We start from the raw sequence: 16,804 nt of genomic DNA, 5'->3' as shown, positions 1-16,804 counted from the left end.
AAGCTTTACATTCACCTGCTATTATCCCCTGTACTAAAACTGTCAAAACGCAAATGCATAAGTTGGTGCTTTTCTGGGGCGAAGGTTTTTCATAAATGAAATAGATTGTCAACTGCTAAATGTTAGTATTTTTATGAGTTACAATATTGTTCCCCTGTAATACATTTTCGCTAATTATAATGTATACCTTCTCAGCTCTGATTTTCCCTGATTGAAAAGTAAAGGATTTGTTATTGATTTAAAAAGTTTTTCCAACTAAAGCTTAGTGCATAACAAATGGCATGTACAACTTCGCCTGGTACGTCTCATTTACAAGAAAATGGCTGCGCTCATGTCATGCTAAAAGGCATTACATTATCCCAAGAATACCTTCATTTATATATCTCTTGTACCCTTTCGTAAGAAATATTGTACAGTACAAAAAAGGGCAGTCGTGGTTGTGTAGATATGTCATCGGACTGGGGATCACAAAGTCCGCGGTTCAAGTGCCGCTGCGGCACTAATGTCCTTTGGTAAGACATTGTTCTACATTTGCCACTCTCCACCCAGGTGATAAATGTGTACCCAGTAGTTATGAGTCGTTATGGAAAAAAAAATGAAAATGATAGATAGAGGTCTTTGTGAATAGGTACTTAAGATGAAAAAGAAAAAGAAGTGAAAACAATTTCGAAAAAGAGAAGAATGTAAAAATAGATTTGCATGGCAATTATCATAATATTAGGAACGGGTAAGTTAGAGAGAGGGATGGGAATACAGCGATAGGATAAGAGAGATGGAGGAGGGAAACTAGGAGGAAACATGAGGTAGAAAAAGGATATGTATAGGTAGACAGAGAATGAGGGAGGGAAAGTGCGGGGAGGGGTTGTAAAGAGAGGAGAAATGATGAGGAAAGAGGCACAGAGATGGCGGGATAGGAAAAGGTAAAGAGAACGGAAATTGGAATGTACAGAGTGGGGAAGAGAAAAAGAGATAGAGGGGAGGAGATAGATAAATTAAGAGGGACAGAGAGAGAGAGAAAATGCAAGAGATACAGAAAGAGATAGAGAGAGAGAGAGTACGTGTGCGTGTGTGTGTGTGTGTGTGTGCAAGTGAGGGAGATGAGAGAGAAAGAGAGAGACAGTAAGCGAGAGGAAGAGAGAGAGAGAGAGAGAGAGAGAAAGAGAAAGAGAAAGGGGAGGGGGTGTCCTGAGAAATAGATGACGAAAAACAAGGGGAGAAAATAGTCATTTTGCACGTGCAAAAATCAGAGCATTCGATTAGGGGTTGTCAAGATTTGCGGCACGCTAAGCTCAATCGGCCCCTGAGGGTTGGGGCAAGGAGTGCGGCCACGCACCGGCTCGTGAACACTTATTCAGCTCAGGCCCGGGCGAAACCCCTCCCGCGTGCACGTGCGCGCAAGGCTTCTCTCTTGCCCCCTTTTCCAACTCTTTCTCAAACGTTTTTATCTCCGTCACCTTCTACACAAGAGCATCTATCAGGTCAAGGCGATGACGTTCGTAATCATTCTTTCGTATTATTTCGCTGGTTTTAGCTGGACTACCGGGCGTGAATAAAAAAATCGCGACCGCACGGCATAGTCATCCGTGGAAATGCGAGTCATTGTTCGGCCGTCGAAGGTTGGATTCTTCCACCCTCGGGCGGTCTCACGCCGCGCTCGCGTACGCGTGCGTGCCATCGCCTCGCGTCACTCACTCGTGAACTCCAAACAGAAGAAACCCGAACTCACCAATGGCCGAAGAACGAACCACTCACGGAAGAGTAAGCCTTTTCTTGTTGCTATGACAACTCCTCATAGCCGGGAGACGACCATACTCCTGCCCTTGTTCCATAAAGACTGAATATAGGGTTGCCGAGGTTATCATTAAAATCATTACCAATTAATTGTATATTGGAAATGTAATCTTCTTTTCTATACTTTTGTTTGTATCAGTGAGCAAAGACACGACATAATTTTGCTCAGAAAATTTCACTTTGCACCCTATACTTGGAGTTGGAAGTGATGACGTCACCCAAAAACATTCAGCAATTTCTTTGGATTTCATACCAGTTAAGGAAATGCTCGCGCTTTCATTATTTTAAAGCTATATTGAATGAAGAAGTTAAACTCTAGACTATTTCAATAAACTTCTCCATCACACTTTGGATGTGCGAGCATTATCTTTACACGTAACGTTCTTCGAACATGATTTTATAGAGGAAATAAACATTAGGGTATTGAATTTGCCCCTGAGTTGATTTTTGATCATGATATACAAAACTATATATATATAAGCAAAACATGTGCTAATCATACAGTTCTGCTTAAACTCTAGCTTCTCAAAATGTAGCCCTGTTTTCTCCAAGAAAATAAGTTTAAAACACAAAATTTCTTTGAAAATTGATTATTATTTTGTGGATAAACAAGAATTGATGTAAATTAATTGATGGGCCTTTTCCAGTCCAGCAGTCTAATGGCGAAAATGAATGCATAAAATGTATTGCTTATCCGAAAAGTCTTGAAAGTATGGTAAAGTTTTATTTGATTTCGTGGTGCTTTGTTTCTTGAGTTGGCCTATCTGCATAGATTTTTGTTCAGGCTTCTCTGTATATGTTTTTTTTCTTTAGGGGGGGGGGGTAAGGTCATGAAATAGAAACATTTACTTTTCGTTTGGAGCAAGTATGAATATTATGGCAACTGTTTAGTATTGGCCCCACTTGATTTTGTTTAGGATATGTCTTATGTATTTCTGTTTGTGTATCATCTTTTTCTCTCTTCCTCTCTCTCCCCATCCGTCCCCCCCCCCTCTCTCTCTCTCTCTCTCTCTCTCTCTCTCTCTCATTCTCTTCCCTTTTTCCCCTCTCTATCTCCCTCCTCCCCTCTTTCTCTCTTTTTCGCATTCCCTGTCTTCTAGCACTTTTCTCGTATCTACTGTATACAATTTAAATACAATTACATTGTCTCTCATCATCTCTCTCTCTCTCTCTCTCTCTCTCTCTCTCTCTCTCTCTCTCTCTTTCTCACTCTCTGTATCTATATCTCTCTCTCTCTTTATCTGTATCTGCTATGTTCCCCTTTATATCCCCCTCTCTATCTCTCTCTCTCTCTCTCTCTCTCTCTCTATTTCACTCTCTCCTACATTTTTCTATGCTCTCTCTGCCCCTCTGACATACTGTATATAATATTTATCTATTAGGTATGCATTCCGGCTTTGTCCCTTTGAGATTTTAAGTGTACAAGTTATTTTCATTTAATATAACGAATGACGCTTGTAAAATGATTACTTGCTGTGTAGTAACATATCAGTAGGGCGGTATAGGTAGGTATATAAGTATGTATGGAAAACTACGTATTTAAAATGGCATTATGATTATGTTAGATATGCCATTATCAAACTTAATTAATGAAATCCTAGCATATTCCAAATACCAAAAGGAAGAAATTTTGTTTTTATAAATCAAAAACTGATCCTTTATTTTCATTGCCTTTTATACATGCGCAAATTACAAACATGATTCTTTATTATGTCGATGACTCTGTAAAAACGTATACATAAACAAAACATAACTTCAGTAAAACATCATCTATTTCTTAAAACTTTGTATTGCGCGTTATATTCTACATTAAGTACATCGTACTAACATCAACAAAATTCTCATAATATAATACACTCAGTAAAACATATAATTATTGTCAAATTCTTATAAATCGAACTGGCAACAAAAGGACACACAAACTATGTCTTATTGGCAAATTCCTCTGACAATTCGTGATCAATTTCGTTTTCATGAGTAATATATTAGCAGAAAACGAAGAGGACAATGCAAAAATAATGACATAATAGCATTTAAAATGATGGGTAATGCTATGTCAATTTCAAACTATATAGAATATTATGTTTCTTGTACAGAAACGAGCCAGAGATCAGTGGAAATAATAAAAAGAAATCTGGTATTGCAACCTCTCAACTAAAAGATGGCAAGCATCAAATAAGATCGGAATGAAAATAAATAAAACAAAACCTCTATTTCCATGGAATATTTGCAATGGTAACACATTGGAATGTTCGGAAACATCATGGTATAGTATTTCAACAAAAAATATATATATTAATGTTTGCAATTCTTGTTATTGCACTTCATAGAAAAAAAATTGCAGAAAAGAAAAACAAAATTAATAAGATAACATAAACATATTTATCGTAATTTTGGCCTCGTATTCCTGTCTTAATATATAACACATTAAAGGCAGTTATAATTGTTTTTTTTCTATTCCTGTTAATCGTCGTATTAGATCACTTTCATTGTAGGATCCATCATGGTTTCATTACTCACAGAAGAAGTATGACAAATCGACGGAATGTCTGCTTTTTCTCACATTCTGTACTGTCTTTCCATTTGTAGGTAATTTTCTTCTTCAAAATGGCATAGCATGCATAAAATGTTCAAATTATAACATTGAACGTCAAGTGTTTTATGTAGGTGATGTATACGATGAAATCCTCAATAAAAATTGTGACTAAATTTGTGACCAACTGCATAGCCTACGACTGACCCGTAAAAATAAATAGAAAAACGCTGGATGAAATAGCATGGCTGAGACTTGATCAGGTATGACGTAATAAACCGCGGATGTCTTTCTTTGTATGTTGACATAAGTGTTTTAATCACGTTCATGTGTCTTCTGACTCAGAATGTGTGCACGTAAAAAGATGATAATAACAATAACAAATAACATTGTCAACATCCATATTGCGGCGGTTTATCGCGACATATTTGAACAAGCCGTTAGGTGTTACAAAGTAACAACACACCAATCGTCATCAAAGTCGTATCTCTTGAGATATGTCTCTGTTTTAAGAACATTTACATTCCAGCGTCTATCTTATTATTTCGTTTGCAGTCAGGCTATGTCACACAATGTAAATGCTCCATTGTCATTATACAATAAGAATATTATTATTATTATTATTATTTTAGTGTTAGAATTATACTTATGTTATTATTATCATTATTGGCGACTAATGTACCTTTAGAGGGTTTAATCATTTGCCACATGAGAACAAAATTTCCCGACCGTCACCAAGCCAATTGCCACGATCGTGCAAGGTAACTGTAATGTTTGAATGAAATACTATGATAATACTACATATGTTTATTACAATATAAGGGACAAGTATTTCATACACATTTTAATTCCGCAGAAATTGAATGTAATTTGTAGAATGTTTTGTTTATGTTCACAACCAACCCATAGCAACACAAAAACCAAGAGAAATACAGCATTTTTTCTTCTATACCCGTACCAAAGAAATACGAACAAGTTATTGAGAAATAGATCTACAAAGTACTGAAATTGCACTACCTCTCGGGTCAAATAAATGAAAGTATAATGTTTACTCCCCGTTTGATTAAACAATACATCAATTGGAGGATAATGGTATATTGTTGTACCCTTACTAAATACGTAACCCGTTTCATTGTGATTAACAGGTATACATCGTTTGGGAGTTTAAGTCAAAAAGGTTTCATGAAGATAGGACAGGTTACATTGACAAATTCGGTTTGGCATTTAATCTTCGGAAATGATTCCATAATAAGTGAAAATAGTTGTTTCTTTTAAGAACGGTAGCATAAATTAAAAGATATCATTAAGGTATGTCTGTGTTTATCCTGAAAATACAATATAGAGTAATCTTACTTAATACATATAAACATTGTGATATTTTGAGATATCCCTTTCTTTTCATATATTAAAAGAAGTGAGGAAAAAGTAACGAAAGACATTTCAAAACAGTCATATAATTATTTATGTATAGGTTTTCATGCAGCTAAAAACTAATTCAATGGGTAGGCTAAAACTAGTCATACTCCAAATGAGTATTTTACAAAACAATATTATTAATAGTATATGCAACATTTCAATTCATTGGTGTATAAATCTTTTATAGAGAAGACTGCCCTCTCTAGATGACCCATTACAAAGAGGTCAATACTTCGCAGTAAGAAAAAAATACTCGTTGATGACGATCCACGTCGAAAAGTTTATCATTATATTTATATAAAATGTTTATCGACTGCATTCAAGGCTAAATACTATGGCATTATTTGCAGTCCTCTCTGGTTTCTTTGTACAGTCTCTTGCGGTCTCCACGATGGGAGACGCCCTCTGCGGCGGTCCATTGCGGCTCATTTCCACGTTCGAACTTATCACGTGTCCCGAACAAGAAAAGCGGCATCCGCCTTCTATAGTCAGCTTTACGCGTCTATCACGATCTCTAGACGATCAGTTTGTATAGGTATATTTATTTTTTAATCTGACTGTGCAACATTTTCTTCTTCATACAATACAAAAAAGTGATGGCACTTCATAAAGAGTCTGTTATAGAGTCCGGCAATTGCAACGGGTAAAGGGCACTTGGTGTTATCCATAGTATGTGCCTATGTGCGAGGACATGTGACCCGGGTGAGGATGTGTCACGTGACCGCTGGGGTAGATATTGGCGCCTGTTGGAGATGACCAGTATGAACTGTGAGAGCTAAAGAGGCTGGCATTGGTGGACGGGTTGATCGGGGTACCCACAAAGTTCAGCTTGGTCGGGTGGTGATAGCTCTGCAGGTACGAGAGGTCTGACTGGTAGCGGTACATGCTAGGATCAGCTTGGACCGGCTGCATGGCTTGGGCTAACCCGGCGAAGTCGAACTTGTACGCGTATCTCTTGCCATGAACCTTGGTCATGATGTTCTTGTCGTAGTAGTAGCGCAGAGCCCGGCTGAGCTTGTCGTAGTTCATGTTGGGTTTGCTTTTCCGCTCTCCCCATCTCCTGGCGACTTCATCCGGGTCGGTCATCTTGAACTCGCCATTGGTTCCCTCCCAAGTGATGCAGTTGGCGTTGGAACTGTCCGATAGGAGCTCCAGAAGGAACTGCCACAGTTGTATCTGGCCACTTCCTGCAAAAACGAACAACAAAAAAAGTGTTTAAAGTGCTGAATCGGAAGAGAATTTTGACCTATGTAATGATAATGATAATGTAAGCACTTTGGTTGGTAACGTTCTATTTAACGAAGCGCTTTAAAAACGGTTAACAAGACAACACAGACTTTTAAAATTAAATCCCTGGCAATTTCAATACCCTATTTTATATCCCATATAAAACGTGTTCCGTTTACGTAATACATCATTGTAAGGTTCACACTTCAATAGAGTAGAGGGGATTGGGCAAGGGTACTGGGATGCCCTTGGGTTTATATCTCGCATATTTATATGATCGTCATATTTATTAGTATTATTCTTAAAAACGAAAATCGTCTATTCAAATGCCCTCTCACACTCGAATAAAGGTAATGACAATGAAACAGAAATAGTAAAAATGGTAAAATGCAAAACAGGCATTGTTTGCTATTCCTATTAAGATATAATTACGATTAAATGCAGTTTAGGTGATCTCCAACAAAAAGCATTAAATATCTGGATTGTAGCTACTACTAAAGTAATGAATCCATCAATTCTTGTTACGAAATTTCCTTGTTACGAAGTTTCAGGAGCATTAACAGAACGTATAGATACATAGAGCTCTTTCAATCGACGTCCGTAATAGGCTCACCAATTTAATGATAAACATTTCAAGCAAAATGATGATAATTAATTAACAATGCTTTCATACATTTATTAGGCGAATGCGCATCATCCAATATTTTTTTTTTAATCCATTGTTTACATGTACCATTAAATTCCAATGACTTTGTATTACCCCCTAAAAAAAAAATTCTTTTTTAAATCAGTGTTGATTACACCCAGTAAGATTTATAGGTAATATATATTGTAAATATATTACTCTGTAATTGTAAAGTGCAATTTGCGAGGATAAATGCATATGCAAATGCTTATCAAGCCACAACGCAATGTTATTATGCAGCATTGACGAGTTATTTCTCTTATAACAATAAACAGCATACCTTGCGAGTGTAATAAAAACAAATATTGCAAGATAAAAAAAAAAAATCAATCAAGGTTTTATAATAGTCATGAAATATTCATAAAATAACTAATAAAAATGAAACAAATAAACGCGAGGAGAATTCCCCTCAAACATATTAAAGCATCTTCGTGACCTAAGGATCAAAGAGCAAGCAGTTTTCTTGACTTTACATCTCTTTTTCAATGAAAAGGCTTATCAAATTATACATTAACAAAATCTACCGGTCGAAAGTGGCATTTATGCGATAAAAATAATTTGCCAATGGAGACGGGTTTGTTTTCTTGCGTGTTTTGTTCGGATTTCAATAAAAATTGGCTTTGCAAGAGCGTCAAACTGTTTCTCCTTCAGACGCGATGCCGATAAAGAGGTTACTTAAACAACAAAAAGTTTATTTTTATATTTAAGAGACGATATTTGAAATTGAATATCTCATTTGACCTCAGTTATTTCGGAGACGCATATGAGCAGAATATCATTTCTTTGATTAATTGTGATAGAGAATTTTCGCGTTGACGATCACACTTTTGTTTGATTTTATAAATCCCTGTAAATAGAAGGACAAACTATATTTCTTGCACAAACGCTGCCTACTCGCTTTGCATCACCTTCCCTAAAAGAATCTCATCGTATCTTAAGTCTGGATGACACTCTCTTCTTTTCATCTTCGTTTATTGAAAAAAATACTCTCGCGATGTGGGAGAAATATGTTTGGATGTTTTGTCGAAGCTCTCGTCGTCATTGTTCAGCTTAGATATACCCTACAGCCGTGGCACTTCTGAAGTGCGAAGCCTTGAATGCTCAGGCAAGCGGACACCGGGGTTCAGACGAAGGAAAGAAAAGAAAGATTCGCTGCCGACTAGGGAAATATCAACGCCTTTTTTCTATCTAACCGTGATTTATTAGCAATATTTATCAAAGGAGTGGAAATTTTTTTCATGAATTTTAACATTTCCTTGCCGTCTTAAGCGTCATCAAGAAGATGACCCTTTGTGATGATACGATATGTTTCAAGATTAAAGGGAAGCATTTTCTGTGATAACTTGGGCATTTATCCTTATTTCCATGTTGTTGTTGCATTTTATTCTTGTCACACACTCGTCAAGGTTACTGGCGTTATTACTGATTTTGATTTTGATTTTGATTTTGATTACTGATTTTGTTACTGATTTCATATATATATATATATATATATATATATATATATATATATATATATATATATATAGTATACGAGCACAATTCAAGATATTACTAGCTCGATCTATAGTCCGTAATACATCCACACAAAAATTAGTATAGTCTCGATTATTTCATTGTGAGAGGGAGACAGAGAGAGAGAGAGAAAGAGAGACAGAGACAGAAAGAGAGACAGAAAGAGGGAGAGAGAGAGAGAGAGAGAGAGCGGGTGAGTGAAAGAAGTCAAAGTATATAAAATATTGACTCTTCCCTAATGAGGATATTTATGTGTCTGAGAAACACATCGGCAATTGTATGCAACACTCCAGTGAATTTTTATCATTTTAGTTGTAGTAGATGTGATATTGAGAGTGACAAACCCTGTTTCATCTTTTGGAATTTCAGATTTATGATCCTTCGGAGAACAAACGAGCCTTCGGATTTTAAATACGAACCTTCGGAAAAACGACATGTTAACCTGGGTTAAAAGGTTTAAAGGGCCAGCGCCACGACGTCGCTCGGTAGAGCTGTACACCGAGGCGAACTTCGGGATGCAACGAGCCGAGTGTGCTTCTGTTTGATCAAGCATACACGGTAATGTCGAAGACTTTAGAGGGTGCAATTGAGGACTAGAAGACAGCCAATTGTAAATATCCGTCCGCTGGAAACCTTTTCAGTTTGCCTGACTCCATAAGTCAATAAAATCGAACGCGTGTCTTCGGGAGGCAATGCCTCCACGAGCGTGTTGGCAATAATGATCGCGATTGGGTCTGGAGCTAAAAGGGCGTTCACACGGTTTAACATGATACGAGTTAGGGCCCCTCTGGCTCCAAAGAGATGAAATCTTTCCTTTGTGTCATCGAACCGCATCGAATTCACTCCGTTTATATTCGGACAGAAAATATACATGATAACTTGCCGGGTTGAATCATGATGTATTATCTTGCAGACATGAATGGAAGGCTACTAGATTAAACGTAATGCCAAAAAATGAGCATTGTAAATGTCACTTGATCTTCATTTTATATAAGCATTTTTTCGTGTTTTGATGTAGATATGGTAATGAATTTATTTGAATTGAATCGAAATTGAAAAAACGAAGAAGTGAAGAGTGTTCGTATGCACACATGCATGTACAAGTACAAGTACAAAGGAATGATTACAGAAGAAAGCACACCATGTCAAATACACTACAAGGGTTATAAATATAGCGCACATTGGTATCAGAATTATCAAATAATACCATTTTGTAAAGACAGATATGATAGAATGAGATATGGTTCTTTCTGCAGGTTCATTTATGTATTTGATTCTGTTTTAATTAATTCATTAATTTATTCATCTATCTATTATTCGTGTATTTATTTATTTATAAATTTATTTGATTATTTATCTATTAATTCCTTTATTTAGAAATTTAATTCTACCACATACACAACATTAATAAGCTGATTAAAATAATTAACAAGCGCTTATCATAATGTAAGGTTTGTTCGTTAGAGAAATGTAAATATATGCTCAATATCGCACAATTATAATCATACAAGTGATTTCAATTAAACATATTGAAGTCCAACATCCTTCAATTGCATGCTCTTGACTACCTAACCAATTATGGTATAATATAGATAGGTTTGATTTAGAATCCGAACGGTTTCCCTTCCTGTTAAACGAAATCTTAACATGCCTAACATTTCAATGAATTGATTTTACAAAAAGTAGCAGTTCCTATGACTTTCATAAAACAATATTCATGTTATATGAAATTCATTTAAAAACGAATTTGAAGTGGGCAGATCTTGAGATAGATGATGCGCATATTTATTAATATTAATTAAATAAAACGTTACTACTTTTGTACTGACAATGTAACGTGGGCAATAACTGATTTCTGTTTTAAAACAAATAATTTTCATAAACACAGTGGTTTGAATTGCAAGCTTGTATAAGATAACATTTTTGAAGTGAAATTGCAGTGCGCTGATTCGATTTATCCTGATTTAGTGGACATTGTTGTTTTATTATAAAACCGAAATCAGTCAAAGAAAAAAGTCAATTAATCACAATGTAATGTAATTTTTCATCATCTTTTTGTTTTCGCTTTTAAGACGGCTGAAGTGAATAAATGGTAGCTTTATGTAGAATGTTTTGGCAAGGAAAGTCTTCAGTCCCTTGTACGCTGATTGGCGTGAGTACAAATCTGGCATGAATCTACTTGACAGATAGTCGATATGGACGGTTAAGAAGACAAACTAAGCGAGTCCAGGCCAGCCGGCTTTTGGTTTGTTCAGGACGGGCAATAAAAGCTAATACTCATTAAGAACAAAATTGACGCCTCCGCCTCTTGCCTGCCCCCTCCCCAACCCTCTTTGGTATCCTCTGGACGTATTGCATCGGTCATCATCACTATCCCACTACTTGTCGTTTTGTTGTTGTTGGTATGTTAGGCAATGTGTCGTCTTATCCCGATTTTGGTGGTTGTATTTTCTTTTGATTCTATTCTATTATCGCACGTCCTTTATCTGTTAAAACTAATAATTTTGTAATTCTTTTTTTGTAATAAAATATATGATTCAATATCATTGATGTGTTTGATTTTCATGTGTTATTAGGAGAAACAGAAGGATGTTTATTGAATCGAATTGAATTAGACTTCCTTCTTAGACCGTTAAATTCATCTTTTTCCCCTTTCAATTTACTCCTTCTAATTAGTTCTATTCCCCGTTCCTTTGAGCAATGTCATTTATTATTTTTCTCTGAATGCTTTGGATTTTATTAGATAACACAAGCCAAAACACGAAAACTAGAAAGCCCAATCAGGAAAGAATTACAACCCCTAATATCATCGCACCGTCTTTCAATTAGTTTCTATCTCTGATTGCCCGTAATCGTAATTATAACATTTAGTTATTCCGACTTTTGATGAAAAAATATTTATTACTATTGTGTTTAATAATACTTTAATTTTCTTTATGTTCGTCATAATTTTCTCTTCTTATTTTACAGATCATATTCATGACAGTGGGGTGACCTGTTGCTAGTCTCCTCTCGCGTCTCTTCGACACGTTTCAGCTGTCCCCCAATGGCCTATTACAATAGAGATTCAGCTGCACTGATTGGAACGGCTGGGTGTTTGGTCAGTCTTGCCTGACTAAACACGATTAGTATTCAGTGCTTTGCTCTTCACGCCTTTCGCCTTGCTCGGATCCAATTCGGTTGTAAAACGACTATTTTCTTTCCTGTCAGGCTTGTTAATCATTTATTTTATCCTGGTCCACTTGTTTAGTTATGATCAATTATACGTACAACTCGGGCCCTGTTTCATAACACTTTTTAATCAACAATAAAGGCTAACATTCTATCACAAATTGGCTCTCAGCCAATCAAATGTAATGATTTCAGTAGCTTATAACAGGTTTGTACAACTCCCTATTGAAAACAAGTTTTGTGAAACAGGGCCCTGGTTAGCATAGAGTTAAAGGATGCAAATAGCGAAGAGAATGTGGCCGACAGAAATGTGAATTATATCAATTCTGAAATGGTTGGCATTTCCTGATTATTACGTTTAATTTAATTATTTTTGCAAACGTGTCTGTGATCTCACATATGGATACTGATTCAAATGCAAAATGGTTATTCTATGGATATTACAAAACACAATGGTGTTACGCAGTGAGAGAAAATACATTTTTATGGAAAATTCTTTGTTACGACAGTTTTGTTTTATTTCTGCGCTGTAAAGTGACGAACTGGCATTCTAACAATAATTTCTTAAATGAAAATATAAGGCTACCGAGAAATTCTGCGAATGTCTACCATGATAGAAAGGAACATTTTAACAGAGTTTGTATCTGATTATTTTTCTAGTAAGTTTACCTTGTTTAAATACTTTAAATCTTCATCCCATTTGTATCTCACCGCTGCAGTTAATAATGTAGAATTGGTGTCGTTATTTTGACTATTTTTAAGTCATTCTCGAAAAAGATCATAAAGATATGCCAATACTTTTGTTTATTTCGTTTGCTGCCATGCTTTTAATCTTCCCCGTCTCGTACTTTATGCACAAGAACATAATATAAAAGGATAAGTAATTTTTCTTCTTTCCCTATTATTCGTTTATGGATATTTGATGCTGATTTGTGGCGAAACGGCGTGAACTATTCCAACAACGATGACGTCACCTCACGGTGGATTGTTACGTCACAAAGCTGTTTACACGTGCGAATGAGATCGCGCGCCAAAACTAACAGGAAAGAGAAAAGGGAAGTATAGCTGCCGTCTGCTCCTTGTGAGGTAACATCAAAACCGCGGTGAGAGAGAGTCGAAAACAATCTTACTTCAGCGCGAAGCTCGAATGATCCATGCTTGAATCTGACCCGCTTCGTATAATTAGAAAGCTATAAGAGATAATATGGAGTCGTCTTTAAAGTGAGCAAAATGGCCGCAAGGTATCGCAAACTGCAAATCTGCGTCTCGTTTCGCCGGGACGACAAACTCCAAATTTAAGAGGGTGCTTCAGGTCCTCTCTCTCGCGGAACAGAATCGGGCACTTCATCTCCCAACCCCTACATACTGCTTTCTAAGTTTCATATCCTATACATCTCACCCAAAGTGATTTCTCTCTTCTTTCCCCTGGCCCTTTTTTCCCTTCTTCTTACACCCCCTTCTTGTCGGGAGTCCCTATATCCTCTTCCCTCTCGCGCCCATGTTTTCTGATATCCCGAGAAGTCGCGCGAATTGTCTTCTTCATTTTCTGGAGATAGGCTTGTGTTGCCTGCCCGCGGGCTACGGCGCAATGCTGGCGATGAAGAAGCACATGCTTGCGGGTCGCTGGCACATCTCGGACGCGTCACGCGCCGGTGCCATAAGTAGCTGAATGATCCACGGAGTGGTAACTTGAGACTCACGGGGAACTTGCCCGACGATGATTGTGAGACGCGGCGACGCCGGATCGCCCGCCACGCTCTCGGGAAATTGAAGGGGTGAAAAGTCGAGATGGCAAGAAAGACCGCGACAGGAAAAGCATCCGATAGAAGGCTTTATATTCTGATTGCTATTTCTTGAGACTTTTTACGAAATGATGAGCCAAATGCATTTCACGGAGAGTGTTTTAGCTCAATCAACTAAATGGTGGTGTAAAATGACTGCTGAAATTCATTGTAATGGGCTGATTAAAGTTGACGCTCCTTCCCAAATAAACAAAAAAACAGACAGAAATGTCAAAAGATTAGTATTTAGATCCCCACATTTATATAAAAGTGATCGCCTTCAGCATAGTTTACTGACGGAATGCGAAGGCCAATTTTAGAATATTTCAAAGCTTTTTTTGTTGTTTCACATGCCTCCAGAAAAAAACCGAACCTCTTTAAGTGTAGAACAAACATAAATGGAGACGAAAGGTTTGATTTTTCGCAGACTTTCGATTCCTGTTTTAACTTCATTTATTACAGACGTTAAAACTCCAAACTTATTTGGCATAATCCTTGTTTATTTCTATGAATACTATCTATATTATCTTTTTCTACAAGTTGTTGGTGCTTTTCTTTTTTTTACTGCCAATTGTTTGTTTCACGTTTTGTTGAACTTCTCTTTGGGAAAAGTCTTTTATCTATTTACTTGTATATATTTATTTATTATTATTTCATTATCTATTTTTATCTATTATAGTGAAACAACAAAAAGAGCGTACCGAGAGAGAGAGAGACGCGAAGGAAGTAAGAAAGGCACCGAGGATTGCAAGGAAATTAATTCCTGGGTAAGTATGTATACGCAAATACCATCGAAACAAGGCAACTGCAAACATGCACATACCATTACAAAAAAATTCGATCAGGCGACAATAAAATGCACGATTTAATTCACTTAGAATAATTCCTTGCAATTAAACATAAGAATGGTATTTATCATTACAGAAGATCCATGCAAACTCATTCCGAATTCCATATCCATTTCTTTTACATAAATCATACCAAGACAGTTTTAAATTAAAGTCAGTTTTCTAAAATGCTTTGTTTCAATACTGAACTCATTAGCAAGCATATTTAATAGCAAGACCGATGCATTATGTACACTGTTGCTCATTAAGTTGGAATAATTTTTCGAAATAACCATTTTCATAAAATGATTGTGACAACAAGATTTATTCTTGATATAGTTTATATCTTTTAAGAACTTTAATTGATAAATCGTTGTTAAAGAATACTTATTGATCAATAAAGTACACAGAATATTAAAAAATACAAAATATAGTAGAGTCACAATCATTTCATGAAAAGAAGTAGAAACATTTACTCCAACTGTTTTTGCAGTAGTGAAATTCAATAATTTAAATAAATTTCTCGTACCTTTGTTATGTCTGAGTGCTAATATCACGGATTGTAGATTTTGCCAATCACTTGGAATTACTGGCAAAGAAAGAAAAATAATAAAAAGGTACGATAAGTAAAAAGTATTTTCATGATGGTTGCAGTAATTGAATGCCGAAATGCTTAGCTCAAGATTTGAAATGAATGATAAATTAACTCACGGATGGCCAGAAAATAGTACTATTACTTCAATACATTTATAAATACATGTAATGGATGAATGAAATTAAATGAAGATGCATGGTCTTTATTTTAGTTTAGATGTGATACGAACTACATCAATATATCTCTAAAAATTAGTTTACTTTTATCAGATTTTAGTTTTGGGTAAATGACGAATTTTAAGTAAAAAGGGTTAATATGAACACTTAAAATACGCTTGATAATGTAACTGCTATGACACAAGATGACACTTGGAAAAATAAAAGTGTCATGAATATATTGAAGGATTCTCTCTTCAACAAATCTATAAGATATAGTCATCAATTTGCTAATAATTTGAAAGACTATTATTTTGTAAATCATCTAAAAAAATTAACTGAAATGAACGAGAGAAAATAAATGTATTGACACAAAAGATATGATTGTGATACAATTGAGAATGATGATGATTTATTCATGGATGTGTTATAAACATGGCGGAAATTATGAAAAATAAATCAGTAGTATGAATTCAGATGTTAACTAAAGTTGAGATACAATCGGCATGCAATCTCGTGCATGTTCTTAAATAGAGTACACTACTACACTAAAATTCATATACAATTGTGAAAAACGTAAAATATTACTTTTTGATTTGGTGTACATTTAAATAATCATATTCATAATAATAGATTTTATAAATAAGTGACATGCGTCATCAATAATGAATAATCAATTATGTCTGATGGATAATAAGTTTCCTTTCTATTGTCTCAACTTCTCTATTTATAACAGTATAGAAATATAAAAGGATTATTAATATTGCAAATTTAACAAATTGATTCGTTTGAATAAGATGTATAGTAGATGTGTAACTAGACCAACATAAATTAGTAACCTGTTTACTCAAACATCTTTATACAAAATAGCAAAGTCAGATACAATACTGTTTGCATCTTGGTCCTTGTCGCTGTTGCTTTAAACTGGTTGGTAACGTTGCCATTAATATTAACTACCACGGTAACATCCCTCAACAGCCAATCAAATCAAGGTTTCCATGGATGTTACCAGTAATGGCAAAGCTACCATCAGTGGTCAGTTTTATGAAACAGGTCCCTGGTATATAAGAGACCTGAAAACATTGTTTCACATGTTTTTTAAATAAAC

The 16,804-nt window shown here is 35.7% G+C and overlaps 1 protein-coding gene across 6 annotated transcripts in view; it reads right to left on the bottom strand.

Annotated features, from left to right (window-relative positions):
• Positions 1-3,419: 3,419 nt before the first annotated feature.
• LOC115917879 (transcriptional regulator Erg-like) overlaps positions 3,420-16,804 on the bottom strand; it is a 91,557-nt gene continuing 78,172 nt past the window's right edge. For 5 of the 6 annotated variants that reach the window (XM_011674541.2, XM_011674534.2, XM_030978228.1 and 2 more), the window contains 2 exons: positions 15,476-15,535; positions 3,420-6,927 (listed from right to left, as the gene is read on the bottom strand). In XM_011674541.2, coding sequence (XP_011672843.1) covers positions 6,401-6,927; positions 15,476-15,535 — 587 coding nt within the window. In that variant the 3' untranslated portion in view covers positions 3,420-6,400. The remainder of the gene's footprint in view (positions 6,928-15,475; positions 15,536-16,804) is intronic. The other variant, XM_030978229.1, reaches the window with a different exon arrangement.

Source organism: Strongylocentrotus purpuratus, unplaced genomic scaffold (genome assembly GCF_000002235.5).
Source record: "Strongylocentrotus purpuratus isolate Spur 01 unplaced genomic scaffold, Spur_5.0 spur5_scaffold_1, whole genome shotgun sequence".
Taxonomy (NCBI): domain Eukaryota; kingdom Metazoa; phylum Echinodermata; class Echinoidea; order Camarodonta; family Strongylocentrotidae; genus Strongylocentrotus; species Strongylocentrotus purpuratus.
Note: the sequence above shows the minus strand (reverse complement) of the source record. Positions and strands in the feature narration are given on the sequence as shown.